At 48.1% G+C, this 21278-nt stretch overlaps 3 protein-coding genes across 26 annotated transcripts in view; 2 read left to right on the top strand and 1 right to left on the bottom strand.

Annotated features, from left to right (window-relative positions):
• EMID1 (EMI domain containing 1) overlaps window positions 1–4577 on the top strand; it is a 50764-nt gene extending 46187 nt beyond the window's left edge. For 9 of the 15 annotated variants that reach the window (XM_016164361.2, XM_016164359.2, XM_016164364.2 and 6 more), the window contains 2 exons: window positions 121–323; window positions 3753–4577. In XM_016164361.2, coding sequence (XP_016019847.2) covers window positions 121–323; window positions 3753–4058 — 509 coding nt within the window. In that variant the 3' untranslated portion in view covers window positions 4059–4577. Of the gene's footprint in view, window positions 1–120 lie in introns of all 15 variants that reach the window. The other 6 variants (XR_001599329.2, XM_036221261.1, XM_016164366.2 and 3 more) reach the window with 6 other exon arrangements.
• A 1123-nt stretch (window positions 4578–5700) lies between these two features.
• RHBDD3 (rhomboid domain containing 3) lies at window positions 5701–12370 on the bottom strand. Of its 7 annotated transcripts, none has more exons than XM_036220203.1 (6): window positions 11928–12370; window positions 8629–8818; window positions 7578–7961; window positions 6501–6660; window positions 6124–6411; window positions 5701–6037 (listed from the first exon to the last, which is right to left on the bottom strand). In XM_036220203.1, the coding sequence occupies exons 2-6, from the start codon at window positions 8774–8776 to the stop codon at window positions 5860–5862; spliced, it is 1158 nt and encodes a 385-aa protein (XP_036076096.1). In that variant the 5' UTR covers window positions 8777–8818; window positions 11928–12370; the 3' UTR covers window positions 5701–5859. The 7 variants fall into 7 exon arrangements, with proteins under 7 accessions (XP_036076096.1, XP_016019806.1, XP_016019805.1 ...); XM_016164320.2 differs by lacking the exon at window positions 11928–12370 and adding an exon at window positions 11117–11228; XM_016164319.2 differs by lacking the exon at window positions 11928–12370 and adding an exon at window positions 11065–11204.
• Window positions 11251–21278, top strand: part of EWSR1 (EWS RNA binding protein 1) — a 25640-nt gene continuing 15612 nt past the window's right edge. For all 4 annotated transcript variants that reach the window (XR_004950750.1, XM_016164314.2, XM_016164312.2 and 1 more), the window contains exons 1-4: window positions 11251–11377; window positions 15207–15243; window positions 15384–15435; window positions 17109–17232. Coding sequence is in view for 3 of the 4 variants with exons in the window: in XM_016164314.2 (XP_016019800.1) it covers window positions 11365–11377; window positions 15207–15243; window positions 15384–15435; window positions 17109–17232 (226 nt within the window). In the remaining variant the exon portion in view is untranslated. The remainder of the gene's footprint in view (window positions 11378–15206; window positions 15244–15383; window positions 15436–17108; window positions 17233–21278) is intronic.

Here is a 21278-nt window from a genome sequence, read left to right as displayed (position 1 = left end):
CCAGACCCTCACCCCAGGCATTCACTCACCAATCTGCCACCTATCTGGTCACTTGAGCCAAGCAAGCCCTGTCCCCACTTAGAAGGGGAGACCAAGGTCTCAGTAGAGTCTCATACCCAGGCTCCTGCCCTGAAGCCCGCTGGAGCCTGGCCCATACACCCCACCCTTGGCTCCCCGGCCCAGCCCTTGGAGGCCGGACTCGCACCGTCTGCTCTTCTCGATCTCCCATCAGGCTCCTAGCTTACAGAGCTTCCTGCAGCAGCAGGCTCAGCTGGAGCTCCTGGCCAGACGGGTCACCCTGCTGGAAGCCATCATCTGGCCAGGTAATGGCAGGGTGGGCAGGCAGGGGCAGCCCCTTCCAGGAAGGGCCTGGGAAGGGCCTGGGGTCACAGAAGGCAACTCCCAATCCTGGACCCAGGCCAGCAGACACTCATTCTTTAGTCCTTCCATCCAGCTAGTAGATGGTACCTGGCACAGAGAAGGCTCCAGTAACCAGTTCGTGAGTGAATGAGCATCATTTCTGGGCCAGGCATCTTGCTGGCATAGACTCCAACACAGCAAGACAGACATAGTCCTATTCTCATGGAGCTTAGGGTGTGGGGGTGTAGGAGGAAGCTGTGGAGCTGGCTGTTAAACCCAAGGTGAGAAAAACCAAGGTGGAATAAGTATAGGCAACCATAAAAGCACAGAAGTGCCCCCGACCCAGGGTAGGGTGGGTGTGTGTGGGTGTGTGGGTGTGTGTGCGTGTGTGTGCGCGCGCTTTCTGGAGGAGGTATTGGCTAAGTGGAGTCCTTAAGGGCATGGAGAAGGAGTGAGTGAACAGGCAGAGGAACATTATGGACAAAAGCTAGGAGGCCAGAGAGCCTAGAAGGATTGCTCTGTGAGAATGCTGAGGGGTAAATGCTGAGGCTAGAGGATCTGGCATGGCCCAATTTGAGAAGATCCTCAAAGGCAGGTTAGGGAGGCACAAAAGGTTAGACACCAAGTGCCTGGTTTGTTAAGGTGGGGCTACGGAGGTCTCTCCCCATTAAACGAGCTTGTGGCTGGCCTTGGAGAGAGGCAGGGATTGGCTGCCCTCAAGGCCTGCTAAGAGGCCCCAATAGCCACCCTTCTCCCACCTCCAGAAGCCCCATCTCACAATCTAGTCCTAGGGCATCAGTACACACAGGTCTCAGATATCATCTCCAACCTCGGATCTATTTTACAGATGGGGAACTGAGGCCCCAAGCAGGAAAGAGGATTAAGGTTAGAGCCGAGCCTCCTTCATTAAGCAAAACTGTAGGGGGCACCTACTGAATGCCAAGTCTGGGCAGGCACTGAGGCAGATCCCAAAGGTACTTGCCTTGGAGAGCTGCCTGTCAAGCAGGAGATCCTCAGATCTATAGAGATGAGGATCATGGGGTGCAGGAACACCAAAGGATGTGAGTGAGGAGCAGTCACTTCTCACTGAGGGGTTGGGGATGGGAGGTGGAGATGGCTTCCTGGAAGACAGGACACTTGCGTTACGTCATGGAACGAGTGAGCCAGCAGAAGGTGGGAAGGGCAACCCTCAAAGGGCCCTACATGGGAAAAGCCTGGAGATTGGAAAGTGTGTATGTAGTCTGCTTCCAAAGCTCCTCTTACCATACCACGTGGCTTCTCTAACTTCTAGAAATATCACTGACCATCTCCCAGACCTCCTTTCTTCTCACCAAGGACCTAATCCCAGGCTCTCAGTACCTTTAGAGGTATCTCCCACCTCTCTCAAGAGGATTGAGGCAGGAGCCAAAAGAGACACATTGTGGCCTTGGATCTATACCCTGTCCTCCCTCAGCCAGCTCTGTCACCAGCAGCCCAGGGAGGAAGTGCTGGTCACCTGGGAAAGCCCATGCCCACTCTCTGTGGTTGTGAGCCTGGGACAGAGGTCCCACGAGCCAACTCTGATTGTGGGCCTGGAAGGGGTGATGTGGGAGGAGGGGAGCAGAATAAGAGATGGAATCTTCCCCATTGGCCATCATACACAGGAGGTAATGATTAAAAACCCAGATGGGCATGTTTAGGTTATAATCAATGATGATGATAATAGTGACAGCTATCACACATCCAGCCTACCTCAGACTGGGGCATTTACAATGATCATCTTCAGACCTTACAACAAACTGGCTAGGTGGGCGATACCATGCCCATTTCACAGATGAAGAAACAGGTTCCGAGGCTCATGTGACTTCCCCAGGGTCATAGGGACAGCAGTGGTAAGGCCAAGGGTCTAATCTAGGTCTGTCCTCTAAAGCACTGGCTCTTTTGACTCCATCAGCAAAGGTTTGCTGACACTTCTGTTCCACAAGGCACTGAGTGGGGCCCAGGGGAAACCAAGGCCCTGAATTTGATCATGTCAGAACAACACCTTGTGATAGACTCACAGTGCCCATAACTGCCAGAGCCCTGGGTCAAAAGCAGGCCAACCTAGTGACCACAGTCCAGCATGTACTGTGAAAACACTTCCCACTCATAGTCATGTTAAACATTGCAAGCGTGTGACAACAGGAGTGTTAAATCCACATTCCAGATGAGGCTCAAAAGTCTGTGACTTGCCCAAGGCCATGTAACTGGAACGTGGTGGGGCCAGGACTTGACCCTAGCCAGTGTTGGAGCCTGAGCTCTGTGCTACCCTTCCTCCTATGCTCCCTGATTTGGGGTATGCAATGACCCTTGACTCTGACCACATATGCGTATTTGCCCCCTGGGTTCCCAAATCTCAGCCCAGAGGTGCATGGAAGACTGGGGCACACAGTGTCAGGGTGCTGAACAGTTATGATTACAAGGATATAGGCACTTTCCTGGCAGTGCCTTCAATGGGAAGCTGGTGGTCACCAGAGGCCAAATGTCTGTCTTGTGAACAGGGCTTTGGAGGCTTAGCTAAGTCCTCCATCCTGGGGCTCTCTTCCCTGAGCATTGTTCTTCCCCTGGCAAAACAGCCCATCCTTCTGACCTGCTCATTTAACTTTGAGAGGGATTGAGGTGATAATCACAGAAGGCTTCCCGGAAGAGGTAGGTCCTACTCTGGGTTTTAAAGGATGCGTAGGAGTTTTTCAGATGGCAAGAATGCCAATTGTTCAGTTTCACTTTGGGGGGACAGCTCATTACTAGGCTGGGGCATATCTCACCATAGCCAAATTGGAATGGACTTCAATAATTACAGTAGTTGGCTAGGACTTCAGAGTATATCTGGAACTGTTCCCCTGGTTTTAGATATGAGACTGTTGAGGCCCTGACGGGTCCAATTTGGCCAAAGCCACAGAATAGGTCAATGGCAGAGCTTGGCCTTCCTAAACCCTTCCCCACCACGGCCTAATCCGAGGAGAGAGAAAGTGAATGTTCCCTGGCCTTAGTTTACCCAGCTTTGAAATGGAGATGATTCGGGGCATACCTCCACCCCAAAATGTAGAAAAGAAAAAAGGAACTGTACTTTTATGGATCATTCACTACACATTAAACATTTCAGGAATTTGGTGGGTTCATTTATCCTTATATGACAGAAAATCAAATAGAGGCCCTCAGTACTCTTTGGGTTGGGGGCTGATTACTCCCTCTTGGGTGGGGGGGACACTAACCAGCTTGCAGACCCCCTTCTTTCCCACAGCTCTGCCTCCCAGATGCCAGGGCAGAGTGCACCTGGCAGAGTGCCCAGTTCCCCCACCCCCCCAGAGGGCCAAGGGGAGGTGGGTTCCTCACATAGACTTCACTAACCCAGCCTCTCTCCTTCCCTCCGGCAGAACCAGAGGGGTCAGGGGCAGGCCCTGCCGGCACGGGCACCCCCAGCCTCCTGCGGGGCAAGAGGGGAGGACACGCAACCAACTACCGGATCGTGGCCCCCAGGAGCCGCAACGAGAGAGGCTGAGGGCAGAGGCAGCCCCTCGGGGTGGGCCAGGCCAGGCCTCTTTTCCCAGCTTGGACTAAACCAGCTGCCTCCAGGGACTGCCTATCCATATTTATTAATGTCTTCAGGGTCCCCTTTGCCACCTAGGCCTTCGAGAGAGGGAGGTCTAGGTCCTGGTACCCTATGCACATCTGACTCATGAGGCTGAGCAGGGACTGGGGCCTGAGGGAGAGGTGGCCCAGGTGGGAGCCGAGGCCTTGCTCTGGGTCCTGGGCCTGTTTCCCTCTGTGAAATGGGGTGATGCAGGCCTGTGGGGAGGGGATGGCAGGTTTGCAGTTTCTGTCTTCCCATCAGCTGCCCAGGTATCCATGCCTGCAGGCACTGAGGGAGCCGGGTTCTGCCCAGCCCTGGGCACATGCAGGGATGATGAGGGAGGGCCGTCTCACCTCCCTTCCTCTCCATCAAACCGCGGAGGAGCGCACCCGTGCTCTTCCTCTCCTTGTTTTTCGGTGCTGAGTTCTCAACCCTGAGGCCAAGCTGCCTGGTCTTACAGGACATTGGGAGGTCCTTGCCTCAGTTCTGTCCCTGAGCCCCCAAGCCCCTCCCATGTCCCAGGTGGGGAGTCCGGGCATGGAGAGGGATGGGCCGCCTGCTCCCACAAAGCTTGTGACAGACACCAGGAGGTAGGTGTCTACCAGCCAATAAAGGCCCCCAGCCTGAATTTCCCCCAGCCTGGTCTCAGTGTGTGCTCAGACTGGGGACAGTGGGGCAGGAACAGGGGCCTCTTCCCTCTTCTCAGTGGCCTCCATTGCCCACCTGCAAAGCAGGTCTGAGGCTGGCCTCATAGGGCTGAAGGAACCAGGGCTCTGTTGGCCATCACCTGGGCCATGATGGCAGAGCACAGGCTCACTCTACCACCACCCACCCTCCCACTCCCAACCCAGGTGTCCAACAATGGCTGTGCCAGGGAGCAAGGAGCTGCAGAGACCTTAGAGCAGCTTCTAAACTGGGTAACCTGCAGCTTCCCCTGAAACTATTTTCTCACATGAGGAAATGAGACTGGTGGTGTGCCCCTCAGGCTTCCCAGTCCATTTCTGGACACCAGCTGGTGACCAATAACAGGGTCAATCTCCAGATGACTATAATGTAGGCTGCTCGAGGATATAAAGCACTGACCCTCAAAGTCCAACTTCCCAGATGCCCCTCTGCCTTACCTCTAACCCCAGCCCATCAGCAACTCACACTCATGCCCCACCCTCCGCCTTAGATCTGTCTACACACCTCTCCTCTCTGGGAAGGGGCAGGGACTGAAAAGGGCCAGGAGGCAGGAGCTGCTGCTTCAAAGCTGAGGAAGCTTCTCACCCACCACACACCCACCCATTGCTTCTTGCACATGGGGTCCAGCAATGCATAGCCACCAGCCACTGAGCCTGCTCTGGGCCAGGGCTAGGAGACTGACTGAAATGGCCCATCCCTCAGGGTCACTGGGGGCTGTGAGCAGTGAACGGATGGTATTCCTAGAGAATCAGGGAAGGCTTAATGGATTGCAGTCTGGTCTCAGCTGAGATCTGAGGATGGGTAAAAACTAGCTGGGAAACAAGTGATGAAGAATGTTCCTGGGTAGTGGGTCCAGCCCAGCAGAGGCCCAAGGTGGAGGACAGAGCTTCCTGGAGGAAGAGGCTGCACGGTGCAGGAACAGTAACACTGCATCTCTACATCAGGAAGCTGCTCTCTACAATCGGCGTTTCATTCACTGTTCATTCATTTACGCCGCCCCCCCCCCCCGCCGCCTCCGCCCCATGCCAACACAGAAGAGTCAGATATAATTGCTGAGCCCAAGGAGATCCAATTGAAAAGTAAACTGATTTTTATTCTGAACAGTAGCAAGGCAGGATGCTGGAGGGGGCTTTCCTGCACCCCCTGTACTCAGCACACAGGGCTGGGACTCAGACTACCGACCCACAGGCCAGGCCTCTTATCACCTGAGGGCCTGCTCGTGTGTGCTAGGGGGGCCCAGGGCCCTCGGGATGGGCAGGCCCATCCCTCCCCTGAGTCACCAAGGTTTCAGTGCCCACCTCTCCACCAACCAGCAGTGATACAGCTCCCTCCACACGGCCTGTGGCTGCCAGTGCCACCACCGCCTGCTCCGTGGGGAAGCCCATGCGCTCTAGTTGCTGCAGCCTGTGGGATGGAGAGGACAGGAAGAGCGTCAAGGTCACCTCCAGCCCCCGCACCCAGAGATCCCACCCCTGCCCACCCTGCCTTACCGCAGAGAAGAGACGGAGGACTTAGGCAACCATAGTGGGCTCTCGGGATCCTGGGCTGGCCCCTCAAGAAGTGAGGCCTGGATTCCCTCCTGCAGCATCTGCTCATCCAGGGCTACCCACAGCGGGGTCCCTGGGGGGAAGCTGGGCTCAGCCCAGGCCAAGCCCACCTCTGAGGAGCCCTCCCAGGTCGGTTGCACAGGCCCCAGTCCTGGTGGGAACGGGGCTGAGTCTTCACTGTGAGACCAGAGACTAGGGGAGGCCATGTAAAGAGGTCCAGGGGTGGAGAGCCTGGAGGGGCAAAAGCAGAAGAGGGCCTGACTGCCAGCCACTGCCACAGCTTCTACCACCAGGTCTGGTGTCCTTGGAATCACCCTCACCTCACTCCAGGATGGGTGACAGGCAGCTCAGGCATGCTGCCTGGGGTGGGAAGGAGCCTGAGTGGCCAGCCCCCTGCCAGGGCCCTGCACAAGACACCCTCCTGCAGTGCCTGCAGCCTCCTCTCAGAGAGCTCCAGCCACCGGAAGGCCCCAGCTGCGTCTGTCTGCCCAGGGCAGGGCAACGGGTCAAGGAAAACCAAAACCAGCCACGGTGAGCCCACGCTGTATGCTAGGCCATGCCACGTGTATGATGGGCATTGCCTCATGTCTCCTTACTATGGCCCTGCAAGCGATGTTGTCACCCCAGTCAGCAGTGGAAGTTCTGAGAGGAAAAGGGACCTGCCTGAAGCTACTTAGCCTGTAAGAGGTGGAGCCAGATGTGCCTCACCCCAAAAACCTGTCTCATCCCATTTCAGCCATCCCCTGCCTCATTCTGTTCGCAGAGTCCCATCTACCTGATCTGGTCTGTGACACCCCTGGGCCCAGTGACACACCCCTTAATGCCCTCTGCCAGGGCAACATGCTCCCCACTCCTAAACTACAGGGGATCTGTCTAAGCCCACTGTTCTCTCCAATCACAGCTTTTCTCAACAGACATTAAGCATCTTTGGAGCAAGCCTATGTTTAATGTACATGCACCACCAACCAGATGGTTCCCCCTTCCAGTGCCCAGAGCGCGCCAGCCCACTCTCACCCCTGGCCTTTGCACTTTCTGCGCCCTCTGCCCGGTCACTCTCCTCTTTCACTTCTCTTCATCTGAACACCCCATCCTGGCATGTCTCAGCTTAGATACCACCTCCACTGGGGAAGTCCAGGTTAGGTGCCTCCTTGGGCCACCTCAGCCCTCTTGGACTCTCCTTTAAATTGTAATTGGCACCTCCACCTGGTCCCGAGCCCCTGGGGCCCAACCCAGAGCCTGGCTAGAGGGCAACATGGAGATGCTCCTGGAATGTGTGTGCACAGCTTCCTGGCATTGTTGGGCCTGACCACCTTGTTCCACCTCCTTCCCAAGCACCCTGGGGACCCAGCCACAGAACCCACACGTCCATGCAGGCCCAGGGCCTAGCCAAAGGATACAGGCCAGGCCAGCAAGGAGGCCGCAGAAGAGTTGCAGAAAGGGTGGCTCAGAGCTGAGCAGCGGTGTCAGGGCGAGCAGCAGCCATGGCAACAGCCACGGTGGCAGTGCTCCATGGGGCCATCTACGGTGGTAACCCTGCCCTGCCAGCATGGCTAAGTGGACAGGCATGTATCCACAGCCACCGGCAGCACTGGACACCCCGAGGCCTGCCAGCATCATGGCCATTAACCCAGCAGCCAGGGCAAGCAGGACGGAGGCATGCAGGAACCGCAGTGTGCCTAGGTGGCACTCCTGCTGCCAGCCCAGTGCAGGCAGGAGCAGCAGACTCAGGAGCAGACTTGGTAGGGCCGTGTGGCCTAGAACATGGGTCAGCAGCCGGTGTGCTAGGAGAAAGAAGGGGCTTATGTGCCAGGTTAGTGGCCTCTACCCCTAAGGCTGTCCCAGATGTGTCAGTTAGGGAATTATGCCCTGCCAGGGGTACCCACTAAGCCAGCCTCCCCTCCCCAGGAGCCAAAGTCTGCCCACTGCCAGCAATTGCTCATGGAAGGGACCGTGGGCTTCCAAACACTGTGGCTACTCCGAGGCTGCATTAAACAGAACAAGCTGGACCCACCACTCAGTTTTCCCAAGAGCAACCAAGTATGGATGAGTCATTTAACCTCTGTGAGCATTACTTGGGTTCCGCAAATGTAAATGGAAGCTGTTGTTATTACTGGGAAACGGGCACTCAGCTGGGACCACTTCTAGAACCCCAGCATCTCCTCCCCATTCATTAGCCTGAAAGCCTTAGTTCTTATTTCAAGGGAAAGCTACCAGAAGGGGAAGCCATCTGAAGTCTTATTCACAGGCTCTCACCCCTCTGCTGGCTCCTCTGCCCTCCTTAGCTATGGATGAGCTGAGAATGCTCCCATCCAAGGCTGACCTTCGCAGGGGTATTGGGTCCCTATCCCTACCTGGCCACTACAGGAGGCACACCACTCCTACCAACTGGTCTCAGGCCCTTAGAGCAAGTCTCTTGTTTTATCCACAGCCCATGTGGCCGGCCCTCACCCTGCAAGGGGTCCAGCAGCAGCTCCGGGACCAGGGCAAGGCTGGGGCCAGCCCCCACCAGCCATAGGCTGCTCATTAGCACCATCAGGACTGAGGAGGCAAAAGGCAGCGCTGGGAACAGTAGGCCAGGGGGTCCTCTGCCACACATAGTCTGGCTGAAGGTGGTCAAGGGTAGTCCTGGGGCTGTATGCTAGGGGTAAAGGAAAACAGTAACAACAGTTATTGAAGCTTTTATCTTTCTTTCAACTACCCTACCAACAGCTCCATTTTACACAGCAGGAACTGAGGCTGGAGAGGTAGGCTCAGCAACTTGGCCATAGAGGAGCTCAGACCCTAACCACATGCTTAGCCATCTTATCAGTCCACCTACCTATGTGTGATGGGGACGAGCCAGGCCAAAAGGACCCTGGGCCCTAAAGGAGTCTGGGTTGGGAGGCAGAGGGCCAGGGAAGTTAAACTGGAGCCCCAGCCTCCCAAAGAGGGGTGAAGACCCCCTAGGGCAAATTCAGGGCCATCTCCAGCTTTCTTCTGCTTCCCTCAGCCTGCAGACCAGCCACCTTCCTCCCTCCTCTTCTCCACTGTGCCCAGCCTCAGAGCTCCAGATGGCCTCAGCTGCCCTTGGTAGAGACCAGCCAAAGGGCAGGCAGGTTAGGGAGGGGGTGGGGCTGAAGAGTTTGAGGCAAGGCAACAGGAATCCCACACTCTGAGTGCATACAAAGTGACACTGGACAAAGTGACACTGCGATGTAGCTTCCTCGGTGCCCTAAGCACAACCCCTCTGGCCCTGGCCCCCCATTCCCCTTCCAGTATCCACTTCTTCTTGCTGTGTATCCCCTGGGCAAGCTTTCCATTCTCTGAGCCTCTCCTTCTTCTGTAAAATGAGGATTAAGAAAATCCTTTCTTCATAGAATGAGAAAAAGAAATGGGCTAAAGCAGGGCCCAGCCCACCACTAACTGAATGAGAGGCAGATGTAAGCACCAGCTGGCCCAACAAGGGGAGGCCTCAACATGGAGGCAGCTGCTCCAGCCTTGCTGGTTCAAGCTCTGGCCTTCAATCATGCCCATTCCTTGCCCTTATGGCAAAGCTTTTTCTCCCCATCATCTCCCATCACATCCAGACTGTCCTCTAGGCCCTGCTGGAACCCCCTCACTTCCGGCCAGGTCTGGAGGTTTCAGGAGTCCCACTGAACTGATTTCATAAAGTAGGAAGCAACATCCCAGAGAAACAAGGCTGCCTCATCTGCTCCCTTGTGAAGGGCATCAACAATATCAAAACCCACCTGCCAGATTCCTGCAGGAAAAATGTAGAAAGTTCCTCTGCCTGCAATGTTCATCTCTTCAACAGGCAAACTCCTTTGCACCCTTTGAAGCCCAGCTCAAATGTCCCCGTCCCCTTCTCTGGCAGACCACATCATAGTGCTCATTCTATCTAATGAGAGCAGCTTGCCCTGTCTTTTTCCCTGCAGGTGGACTCAGCTGGGAGAAGCAGGTGTCCTTCCTTTTACTTATCCCCAAGTTCCCCAAGGTGCTCCCCACAGAGAACTGGTGCTTTGTGTTCACTGACAGAAATACACGAGCTTGACACCACATCCTGCTCAAGGACTTGGGTGAGACTAGGGAGACTGGGCTGAGTCCAGTAAGGCAGCCAAGGCACCCACTGCAGGCCACCTCCTGCACCTTCACAACTATACCCCCACCCCCAGGTACGTAGGAAGGGTGGACTTGTCCATGGACAAACAGAACAGGGACTTGAACCCTAGTAGCCTCAGTCTCTTGCATCTACAAAATGGGGCTGTGCACCATCAGGCCCCGCCTACCTTACTGGGAAGCCAGAGAAAAAATGGAAAGGCAAAGATGGGGAAGATTCTTTTGGGTAATGGAGAGTGGGGGTCCCAGGATGTGGATCGGATTCAGCTTTGTGGCTTTGTGAAAAGTACTCAAATCCCGTGGGCCTTAGTTTCCCCTTCCGTTAAAACAAGGGTATGGATGAGAGATGATTAAAGAGCCTTCTTAACCTCGACCGTTACTGGTGGGGGTGGGAGGGGTGCGATCTCGGGGCGGGCGCTACGTTCGAGGCCTCCCATCCAGCCCACCTGCCTCGGCCCCCGCCCACGCCAGCCCGGGCCACGTGTCCCGGGGTACTCACTGCGGAGCGCGCCCCCGGCCCCGGGAAGGCCGGCGAGGCCCCTGGCTGGACGTCGGGGCTCAAACTTCTCGCTGAGGCCCAGGCGCCCCAAGCCCATTCTGCTCGCGCTCAGGAGCGTGACCCCGGCTGACCCACCGGCGCGCCAACCCCTCCCCCGCCGCCCGCCGATTAGTCAGCAGTTGTTCTAGGCCCAGGTCCCTTCCCCCAGCCCTCCCGCCGGCCTCCGTTTCCCTTCAAGGCAGACTCTTCAGAGACGGTCCCTAGAGCCAACGGACGTAACCATCCCGTACAATTTAGTCTCGTGCGGAGAATTACTCCGCCTTGATGCCAAGACTTGCTCACCGGCCGCTCCGACCCCTTCGATGCTACTTTAGCCCGCGCGTCACGTCCGGCGCTCTTTAGAGAGAATTAAGACAGGAGTAGAGAGCGGTAGGACAAGAAAGCAATGGTTCGCCCCTCCTTCCCTCACCCCCGTAGCCTGGCCCGATGGTAACGCCCGAGGTTGCGGGTTTCGCGCCTGCGCAGTGCGGCGCCTAGAGGGAAAGCGAGAGGGAGACGGACGTTGCGAGAACGAGAAGGAAGGCGAGAAAATGGCGTCCACGGGTAAGTGTGGTGGAAATGCGGCCGCGCTGGGGATAGCCGGGCCGCCCAAACTGGGGCTCGTTCGACTCTGGGGGTGGATGGGATGAGTGAAGTGCGGTTTCCGAGAATGTGAGGTACCCGCCGCTGCCCCACAAATTCGAGAGACCACGTTCCCCTCCCCTCCCCCACTGAGCAGGCCGGTTCTGGAACCTTCCAGAGCCCTCGCCGCGCTGGGGGCTCGCCGCGGCGGGGTCGCGCGGGGCCTGCGGTGGCCTCCATTGTGTGGCGGCCGTCGGGCCCCGCGTTCCCTGCCTCCTGCTACGCGGGCGGGGCCTTCGGCCTCCGAGGCCCCGCGCGGAGGGGGGCGCTCGACCAGGCCTCGAGCCCGGCACCTTGAAACCTGAGGTGGGGGGGGCACGACAGCAGCTCGAGAAGCCGCGAGCCCGCTGCTCTTCTCCCCACCCCCATTTGCAGGCAGGCGGTCCAAACCTGAGGGCGACTCTACCTCACCGAGAAGCCCGGGGGGAAGGGAATAAAGGAAGCGCGGATTTGTTAGCCGAGGAGTGCCGACCTGTGAGCGGGAGCCGCGTTATCCTTAAGGCCCAGTCTGATGTGGCGTCCGGTGCCGTCTCGCTACCCCATTCTCGGCGGCTTCTAGCCCCAAGCCCGATTGGTTTTATACGGCATGTGCTCCCCGTTCTCGAGTACCCCAATCGGCTGTTCTCTCGGGCCGCTGCTTTTTACCGTTTTTAATCCCACCTCTTTCCCGCCTCAAAAAGCAATTAAATGGCTTCTTTTCAGGGCCATTTTTCAGCAAACGCCGGGAGAGATCCGTTGTATAAGACCAGTCCGGATCTCAGGGTGAAAAATCCTTCCCAAGAGAAATGGCTAGCCTCTTTGATCTGGGAGGAACAAAAGGCTCGAGTCGTCATATGACATGCTTAAGGAGTCGTCTCATATGTTTATTTGCTTAGGTTAGGCCGACGGGTTTGTTTTTTTCGTGGACGACACAGGGAAGGAGGCACGGAGTGGACTTAGAAAGAAAGCCCAGGATGGGAGCTTAAATGTAATGTCTAGGCTGGGCCTTCCTGCAGCGAGTGTTTAAGAGTGCAGCCTAAACACCTGCACTTTGCAGTCTGTTCCCTGCACTAACCTGCGGTTATTGGTAGGCTGGAGCATTTTCTCTCTGGGAGTATATTCTTAGACACCCTCACTTCAGGCTTTATAGGCAGTGAGATAAGAGGAAAGCCAGGCAAAGCTCTGGGTCCTTCCTAGTCTTAATTTGAAAAGGGTCCAGAATTCAGTTTAAGGACAGTTGAAGACTTCTCCCCAGCTGTGTGGTAAGTAGGCAGGTAAATGCTGGCTGTTGGTACCAGGTTGAGGACCCTGGCACCAGCAGGAGAAAGGACCCGGAAATAACACAGCCCAAGACACTTTTCCACCTTCTTCCCTGCTGTAGTCAAGTTTTGTAAGGGGAATGCTACTCTCCCTTCTCTGCTAAAGCTTAAGGAATCAAAATGTGTATGTTGAAATTTGTGTGTGGCTGGACATGACCCTTTTTTTTTTTTTTTTGGTCTATTTTGCTCAGACTGTTACTGCTAACCTCCATGTACTATTATTTGGGTTACAATTATGTAGGCACAGAAGTAGGCCCAGCTGAGGGACCTTTGGGTACTCCAGAAGTGGGGGGGGAGTACATGCCGTAACTTATCTAAACTTTGGTTTCCTTTTCTTCAAAGTGAACAAGTTACATTAGATCTTTTAAGAGCTTTTTGAGCCCTTAACTTTTGACCTTACTTACAGCAAAGCTTCTATGGCTCCCACAAAATTGCTCCATACTTTCCATACATGTAGTCTGAAGCTCTAAATCTTTACCACTTGGATAAATGCCCTAAATTATCTAAAAGCCACTACCTTGGGTAATGTTAGATGTTTTTCCTCCTCATATATGTCACATATAGAAAAGTAGCTAAAGTACAGTGTTATGTCCATTAAACAGAGAATTACAATGCAAAACCCCCAAGTTAACTACCATTCAGACCAAGAAATAGAACATTGCCCGCACTCTAAAGGCTCGCTTGGATCACCTGTCCATTTTTAGTGAAATTTTCAGCCGCACGTTTTTAGGGTTAAAAAACAAACCAACAACTGATTGCTAAATCAGACTAATGTGTGACTGTAGCATTTTTGAGGCCATATGTTTGTGCTGTACGTATGTAAGGTATCGTGAAACAAATTTGCCACCTACCTTAGCCCACCAGTGTGGGGCTAAATGCATCTGGTTTCACACTGATATGAGAACATTGGTGGTTCTGTATCAGCTTGGCCAATTTTATGTTTTATAGAAACTTTCTTTTATAAAAGACCTTGCAAGCATTGAACTTAGATGTCAGAGATTTAGAATCATTTCTCACAGAAAGCTCAGCAAAATGTTGGTTAAAATATTTAATTTTTGATGCTTCATTGTGTGTTTGTTTGTTTTGAGTGCCACATGGAAGAAGTGATTTGCATAGAGCATGGATTGTAGCACTATCGAAAATGCTTTAAGGTTGTCCAATGCCATAAGGTTGTCTTGGACAAATCAATTCATATCCCTTGTGCAGTTGGTAATGTTGATTCAGGGTTCTGAGTTAAGGGTGTGCAGAAGAAAGTCAAGTAAAGTAAAGATGGAAAGATGAGCCAACTTAGATGGATTCAGCAATAAATGCTTAGACCAGGCAAACTGAGGCACTCTCTATTAGGGCTAGAAACAAAACCCTCCTCCATGAAGAGCCGAGATGTCAAACTGATGAGGGACTACACTCTGAATGGAATAGGAAGGACCCCTTTGGCCCTGCTGGTGATGTTGTCTTCTAATGTAAAATAAGATAAATATTTTTTGTGGAGAGCAAAGAATTGGGCATAATTTTTAAAAATAATTAAAATACATATACATATGTTTAATTCAGTAGTGCCGTAAAAATTTCTTAACCATTTTATTTTCTATTTGTTTCACTACTTGTAGACACCTTATTGGACCAGAATTTATAGTCTTTTTGTGAAAGTTGTAAATTTCTTATGAAAAGGAATATTATGGCAAGTTTTACTTAGAAAAAGAGTGGGGGAGAAGAATTGTGGCATTTTTTAAAAAGTTGAAATCATTTTGAATTTCAAAAAGATGGTGTAACCCAAAATCAAATTCTTCCCCAAAAAGATTAAATGCAATCTCTGCCATTTATCACAATTCTGACTTAACTCAGTTTCACTGAGATTTATAACATTCTAGCTTTTGAGTTATTGCACAGATGTATCCCTGCTACAGTCAGCAAACCCTTTAAAATACTGGAATGAGATGGCTGTTCTTTTGTTTCCTGCCTTTCCTTTTCATAGTCCTGCTAGGGAATTGATCTAACTTGCTAAAATGAGGGAGTAATAGAAAAACTAGTTCCTAATGATAGAGCTACTAATGTAACGAGTCTGATGTTAAACATTGTAAAATATTGTTGCTTGCCACCTTTTTATATAAAATAAAACTGCTAATCCTGTTGGTTTGTTTTGTTCTCTGTTAGGATGACAATCCTGTATTTGAAATGACAGCCTGTGGTTTTGGTCATGGGAACATGCAAAGTATCTCTGCCAGATCAGCTGATCTTGACCTCATTAGTTGGCAGTGTATTCAAAATTTCTGAGTTTAACTGGCTTAGACTCTCTTTTTTTTGGTTTAATGTCAAGAAATAAGTACTCATTTGGACCTGTATTGGCCTGTAAATCCTCTCTAAACAGTTTAAGGACTTACCCGCCACTTGAATTCCGTTCCCCCTTCCCCTTATCTTTGCTGACTTTACACTATTCTTCTCTCCTGTTCCTCTAGATTACAGTACCTACAGCCAAGCTGCAGCCCAGCAGGGGTAAGTCAATCTTTTACAGTAATATTTTGTGTGTGATTAATTAATGTTGTTAGAGTACAGAACCTGCTATAGTTGTAGAGGATTTGGTAATGGAATCTGAATGTTCTGTATTCAGTTTTTGTGTTTACTATCTCTTACAGCTACAGTGCTTACACCGCCCAGCCCACTCAAGGATATGCACAGACCACCCAGGTAATCTTTAAGATAATTATATGTAGCTGCATAACCAAGTAAAATGTTTTTATCAGCCATTAAAACAATAGCACAGATCTTTATCAAAAATTAGGTAATAGAAAGGTATAATGTGTTTGTCATTAAAATAAACAGACATTTTAAACTTTCATAGTGGGAATACCATTAAAAATGAAACCATCCCTTTGGATGGGATTTGTTAACTTTCCATACCTTTCTAGTATCATTTCTCAAGTTAGGTACCCTGCTTCATATTTGGTCCTTCGGTATTTTTTATTATGTTTAAATTTTTTTAACTTATACAGCAGTTCTGCAGATGAAAAAATTGCAGTGCACAGAGTTACAGCATTTGCCCTTGCCCGTGGTCACACAGGAACGGTGGGGTCAGCTCTTACTGCTACCTAGCTATGAAGCTTCTGAACTCTCCAGCACATGAGTCTGTGTTTAAAAACATAGGCCAATGGATTCTAGAAATTAGCCTCGTAGTGTTCTCAAGATCACCTCAAATTCTGAAATGATCTGTGGCATAAAATGGCTACTAATAACTGCCATGGAAACATTCTAGATCAGGCAGAATGTGATATTTGGCAGAGCTTATTTAACTGGTCATTCAGATTTAGAATATGATCGTGCTAATATCTAAAGGAACACCTTATTCCTTGCTAGGTTTTATGTATTAACTGATGTCCAAGTTCAAAAGGCAGTGCTGTTGATGTACTAACCTTAGGGAGACATGCAATATTCTAGTACATTTTCATTGATAGTTTTTAAATCTTTGTCCTGCTGAAAATCTGGTTTGCAGAAATGTCTGACAGAATTTAGCCCTGTTTTTATTTTATTTTCTCTTTGTTCATTTTGTCTTCCTAACATTTGTTTCCAGTTGCTAAAACTGTTACAGTTTGTGCTGGCAGTTATACACCTGTTCCCTTATTGGTCATCCCTTGAGAATGTCTTGTTAATCTGTATTATTAACTGTGATTTTGTCCAATTATCTCAGGAACTTTTTTGTAGTTTACAAAAAAAATTTTTTTCAATGAGCAAATTAGATCAAAGAATAAGCATTCGTAATACTGTGATCACTTGTCCTTTTTTTTTTTTAACCTTTTATTTAATACAGCAACATAGATTAACCTAGAGGGTATTGTGCTAAGTGAAATAAATCAGAGAAAGATAAATGCCTTATGATCTCTCTTATAAGTGGAATCTGAAGATCAAAGTAAATGAACAAACAACAGAAATAGACTCATAGATACAGAGAACAAACATGGTCGCTAAATGGGAGGGGAGAGTTGGGGGACTGAATTAAAAAGGATTAAGAAGTACAAATTGGCCGTTACAAAACAGTCATGGGGATGTAGAGGACAGCGTAGGAAATATAGTCAGTAATATTGTAATAATTGCCAGATGGGTACTAGACTATTCAGAGGGATCAATTCATAAGTTACATAAATATCTAACCACTATACTGTACACCTAAAACTAACATAATATTGGATGTCAACTGTAATTGAAAAATAAAGGTTTTAAAAAATAAAAAAATAAAATCTTTTTACTTGAAAGCAGTATTTTCAACTTTGGTTCTCCAATTTAGAAACTTAGAAGTAAGCCATTTTGTTTTTTACTAAAATACAAGGTTCATATATGTACTTCTAACATCTGTTTTCTTTGAGCAGGCATATGGGCAACAAAGTTATGGAACCTATGGACAGCCCACTGATGTCAGCTATACCCAGGCTCAGACCACTGCAACATATGGGCAGACAGCCTATGCAACTTCTTATGGACAGCCTCCCACAGGTAAGTCCTTCCATTGCAGATAATTTTGGGTCAAATCAGCTAGGGTCTTTGCTAAGAAGCTTATTACTTGTGCTCTTTGGTGTATATTCTGGTTCGTATCTTGGCATCTGGGGATCTTTTATTCTTATTTTTCATTTTTTCCTTTCCCTTTATATTCTCTTTGAGGGATTGCTAATAGAATGTGGGTGGAATAAATTCCAAGGGAAAAAAGAACTTTTAACTGTTTTATACAGTGTATTGAATAATATCACGACAAAAATGGAGAATATATAAAAGATTGTGCTAATGCTAACACTGGGTAAGAATGAGCCTTCTTAAACTGAGCTGCTTAAAAATCAAACTGATTTTCATATCTGTTTGCTTCATCTGATAGTGTACCCTCTACTTTTTGTTTTGTGCTTTCCACAGTAGAAGGGACCAGTACAGGTTTGACTATCCTGCTCATTCTTGCATGGGAAATGCTTTCCATCTTGTTTAACCCTGTAATGTTAACCCTTTAGGTGTTTTCATTCGTTTAACCTTCAAACTTTCTAACATCTCACACAATAAGGTGCTAATGGAAAACTGCCTCAGGTGCCATTCACAGATCCCTGTCGTTTTCTTTTTGTGATTTCCAGAAAGGTTTTGCTTTTATTTTACATTCTGTGCCAAGCCTTAAATAGTGTCACCTTCCCAAAGGTATTTCAGATGACTATTTCCCAGCTGATTTCCCCATGTTCCCTGAAAGATAGATTGCATGATTAGATTTATTTAGAGGAGCAGTCTGCCACCCTGCATGTTAATTATGTTTGTTTGGTTTCCAGTCCAGACACATTTATTTTCTACTGAAGTGTTAATGAATTATTTTAATCCATAGTGTGTCTCATATAATAGCATTCCAGGGAGCTAAACAGTAAACTAAGAATTAGAATTAATTGTATCCTGATATTGTATCCTGGGGTTGAGAGTAGAATATGTTAAAATTTTACAATAATGTTGTTTAGTGCTGTTACATTTTAGAATCCCTACCTTCTCCCCACTCCCATGTTTACTACTACTACTACTACTATTAAAGAGTACTTAACACAAAAGTCTTAAAGATGTAAAAATTTATATTACCAAACTATCTTCAGTTCCCCAAAATTATAGTCTATCAGAGTCTTTAGTAGAGGGAAACCTGTTCATAATTTATCTCATTGAGTGACAATGTCCTGGCTTAGATGGGAAGTAATTCCTAATCTAGCTAATACATATCTTGAATGGGTTGAAAAATGTTTAAACTTCTCTTGGTGATAACAACTTGAGGAAAAGTTAGAACTAAGACTATACAATTTGGATTTTTAGCACAGAATTTTGAAACAATGAGATGTACTTTATGTATTCAAGCTGTTAAATTATTTACTAGAGGTATAATTGAAATATAACAGTTTCAAGTGTACAACATATAATGATTTGATATTTGGATATACTATATTGTGAAATGACCATCATAGTAAGTCTGGTACACAGTCATACGTTTTTTTTCTCATGATGAGAACTCTTAAGATCTACACTCTTGGCTACTTTCAAATACGTATGCCTTGCTCTGCACCACTTTAGAGGAGATTTTGGTGTCCACAGGGAGTCCTAGAACCAATCCCCCACAGATACTGAGGGATGACCATAAATAATACAGTATTATTAATATCTGTAGTCACCGTGTGTATATTACATCGCTGTTGCTTATTTTATAACTGGAAGTTTGTATCTTTTGAGCACCTTCAGCTGCTTTTAAAAACGAGTCTTTGAAAATAAAACTGCTTGGATCTAGGCTTTGGAGTCTCTAGGTCATTTTATAGGGTCATGATAAAGTCATTTATAGGAAATGCAGTGGTCTTTCAAGCCCTCTAGAGACATGTATTCACATTGTCATTGATTGAAAAGTCCCATTATGACTGGGGGCACAAAAATATAGGACATTCTGATACAGAAACAAGTAGCTTTGATGAGTAAGAGATTGCATTTAATAAGGAATGTTTATATGACTTTACGGTTTATGGTAGACCCCTCATATCTCCCTTAATCTTCCCATGAACCTTTGGAGTGTAGGAACCAAAACTAAACCTGAGAAGCAAACTGAGGCTGAACCAAACTAAGTAGGATCTTAACAGGTAGTAAGTAGGTTCAGGTTTCCTTACTACTTTTTTCTGTACCTCATGCTGCCTTTACATGTAAAAGTCATTGGATAATTATTGGAAGGAATGTATAAAAAGACATTTTTGTCATCCAGAATTTTTTTAAATTAAGTTTTATGATGGACTATATAAATTTCGGTTCATTTATTGGAATAGAAATCTTAAAACTTCAGATTTTAATGTTAAAGCCAAACAAATTTTGGTCAATATATGTAATGTTATTTCCTTGTGTACTTTTTTAAAGTTGTCAGCATGTAGTAAATGTGTTGTCTTTTTGCTGTTGGTCTTTTTTTTTTTAATTGTCATTAACTCATTTTGCTCTGTTAACTTTTGCTCATTTTGCTTGGCTGCTTGTCTTGGTACTATAGATTATTTACTCAAAGACCGTTAACCCAATGTCTATTACTGTGATCTTTAGCACTAGAGAGCTCTAAGTGTTGCTGCATAGTTTTATAACATGAGTTATTTCCCTGATCAGTTTCAGTTTTTTGTTATTTGTGTTTTTGTTTTTTGTTTTTAATTGCTTTCCCTATAAATCTTGTAGTTGACCTGTCATCTGTGTATGGTGGGGGTGGGGGGACTCTGGGAGTAATAGGGTAGGTGGAATTAGATTCCAGTTAAATTTAAATAAACGAGTTCTTTATATGGCTGACATTAGGATTCTGCAAAGAACACCATGCCAACTCAGAAAACTCCCATTGCTTGAGGTTCCCTGTTTTGCGAAGTAATCTTTTATATACACTTCAATTAAACAGTTTTGAGAAGGCAATTATTGTCTTTGTGTACAATTTTAGAATTTCCAAAAAATGTTTGGGATAGAGAATAAAGTTATTATACTCTGTGCTACAAAAGGTATCACTTTAGATTGTACAGAAAGAAATTGGTATTTATTTATAGCTACCAAGTGGTGTGTGTAGTGAGGACACTTTATTCTAACTGAAATTTTAAGGTCTTAGGTCTTAACCAAAATGAACAGTCTTAATTTAAGATTTGGATTTTTCTTTGATGGGTGTAAATGCTGGCAACTAAACCCAACTTTTTATTGCATGACTTACTTGTGCTTATTGACCATGAGGGGGAGGAGAAGGAAGAAAGGAGAGCCCAGCCCTGGGAAAGATTATAACACCTCTCATAGAAAAGGGACTGAAGTTAGGTGCTGCTGATTTTAGAGATTTTTGTCATGCTTCCATCCCAAGTTCCAGGTGAAAGGGTATGGATCCTGCCAGGTCTGACAGAGGCAGGAACTAGAGAAAGAACCTGTATTGGTCTGTAAAAGCATGTCTCTGTGACACTTGGTTAGGAAAATAGTTAAGGGGCTTTAGGGTCCCTCTCCAATATTGGTGAGCAGGAAAAAGACTATTTTGCTTGTGATGGGTAAACAAGAGAGGAATGGAGGTGGGTCATTTGATGACCAGCCTAGAATCTCAGATGGTTTTATTGTATGAAAAACATTTACCTGCTAAAGTTTTATTTTGGGAGTATTAAGTTTCATTTCAAATTCTTTACCAAAATAGTTAAGTATAGGATTACCTTTGTTGGTTATACTTAAGCAAAAAAGTTTGTAGTATATCTATAACTCATGTGCCATTTTAAATCATAGTGTGGTAGCAAGCATTTTTTCAGTTTTTTACTTGAGAGTTATGAGTAAGTAGGTGAGTGAGGCCTTACCTTGCAGGTGCAGTGGCTGCTGGCTATTGCCCGTAAGCCAGATAAGCAGGCTGAGTGCCATATGCAGACTGAACTGCGTAGGAGGCCTGGGTGGTAGTTACCTCAGCAGTGGTGGTATCATAAGCACCAGTGTTACAACATTAGCATTCTTAGAAGTGTTCGATCAGTAACCTCTCCCACTAAAAATTAAACACGTGTTCTCTGGAATTTCCAGTTTCTATGATG

Source organism: Rousettus aegyptiacus, unplaced genomic scaffold, assembly GCF_014176215.1.
Source record: "Rousettus aegyptiacus isolate mRouAeg1 unplaced genomic scaffold, mRouAeg1.p scaffold_m13_p_5, whole genome shotgun sequence".
Taxonomy (NCBI): Eukaryota; Metazoa; Chordata; class Mammalia; order Chiroptera; family Pteropodidae; genus Rousettus; species Rousettus aegyptiacus.
This window is presented reverse-complemented; position numbering and strand designations above follow the sequence as displayed.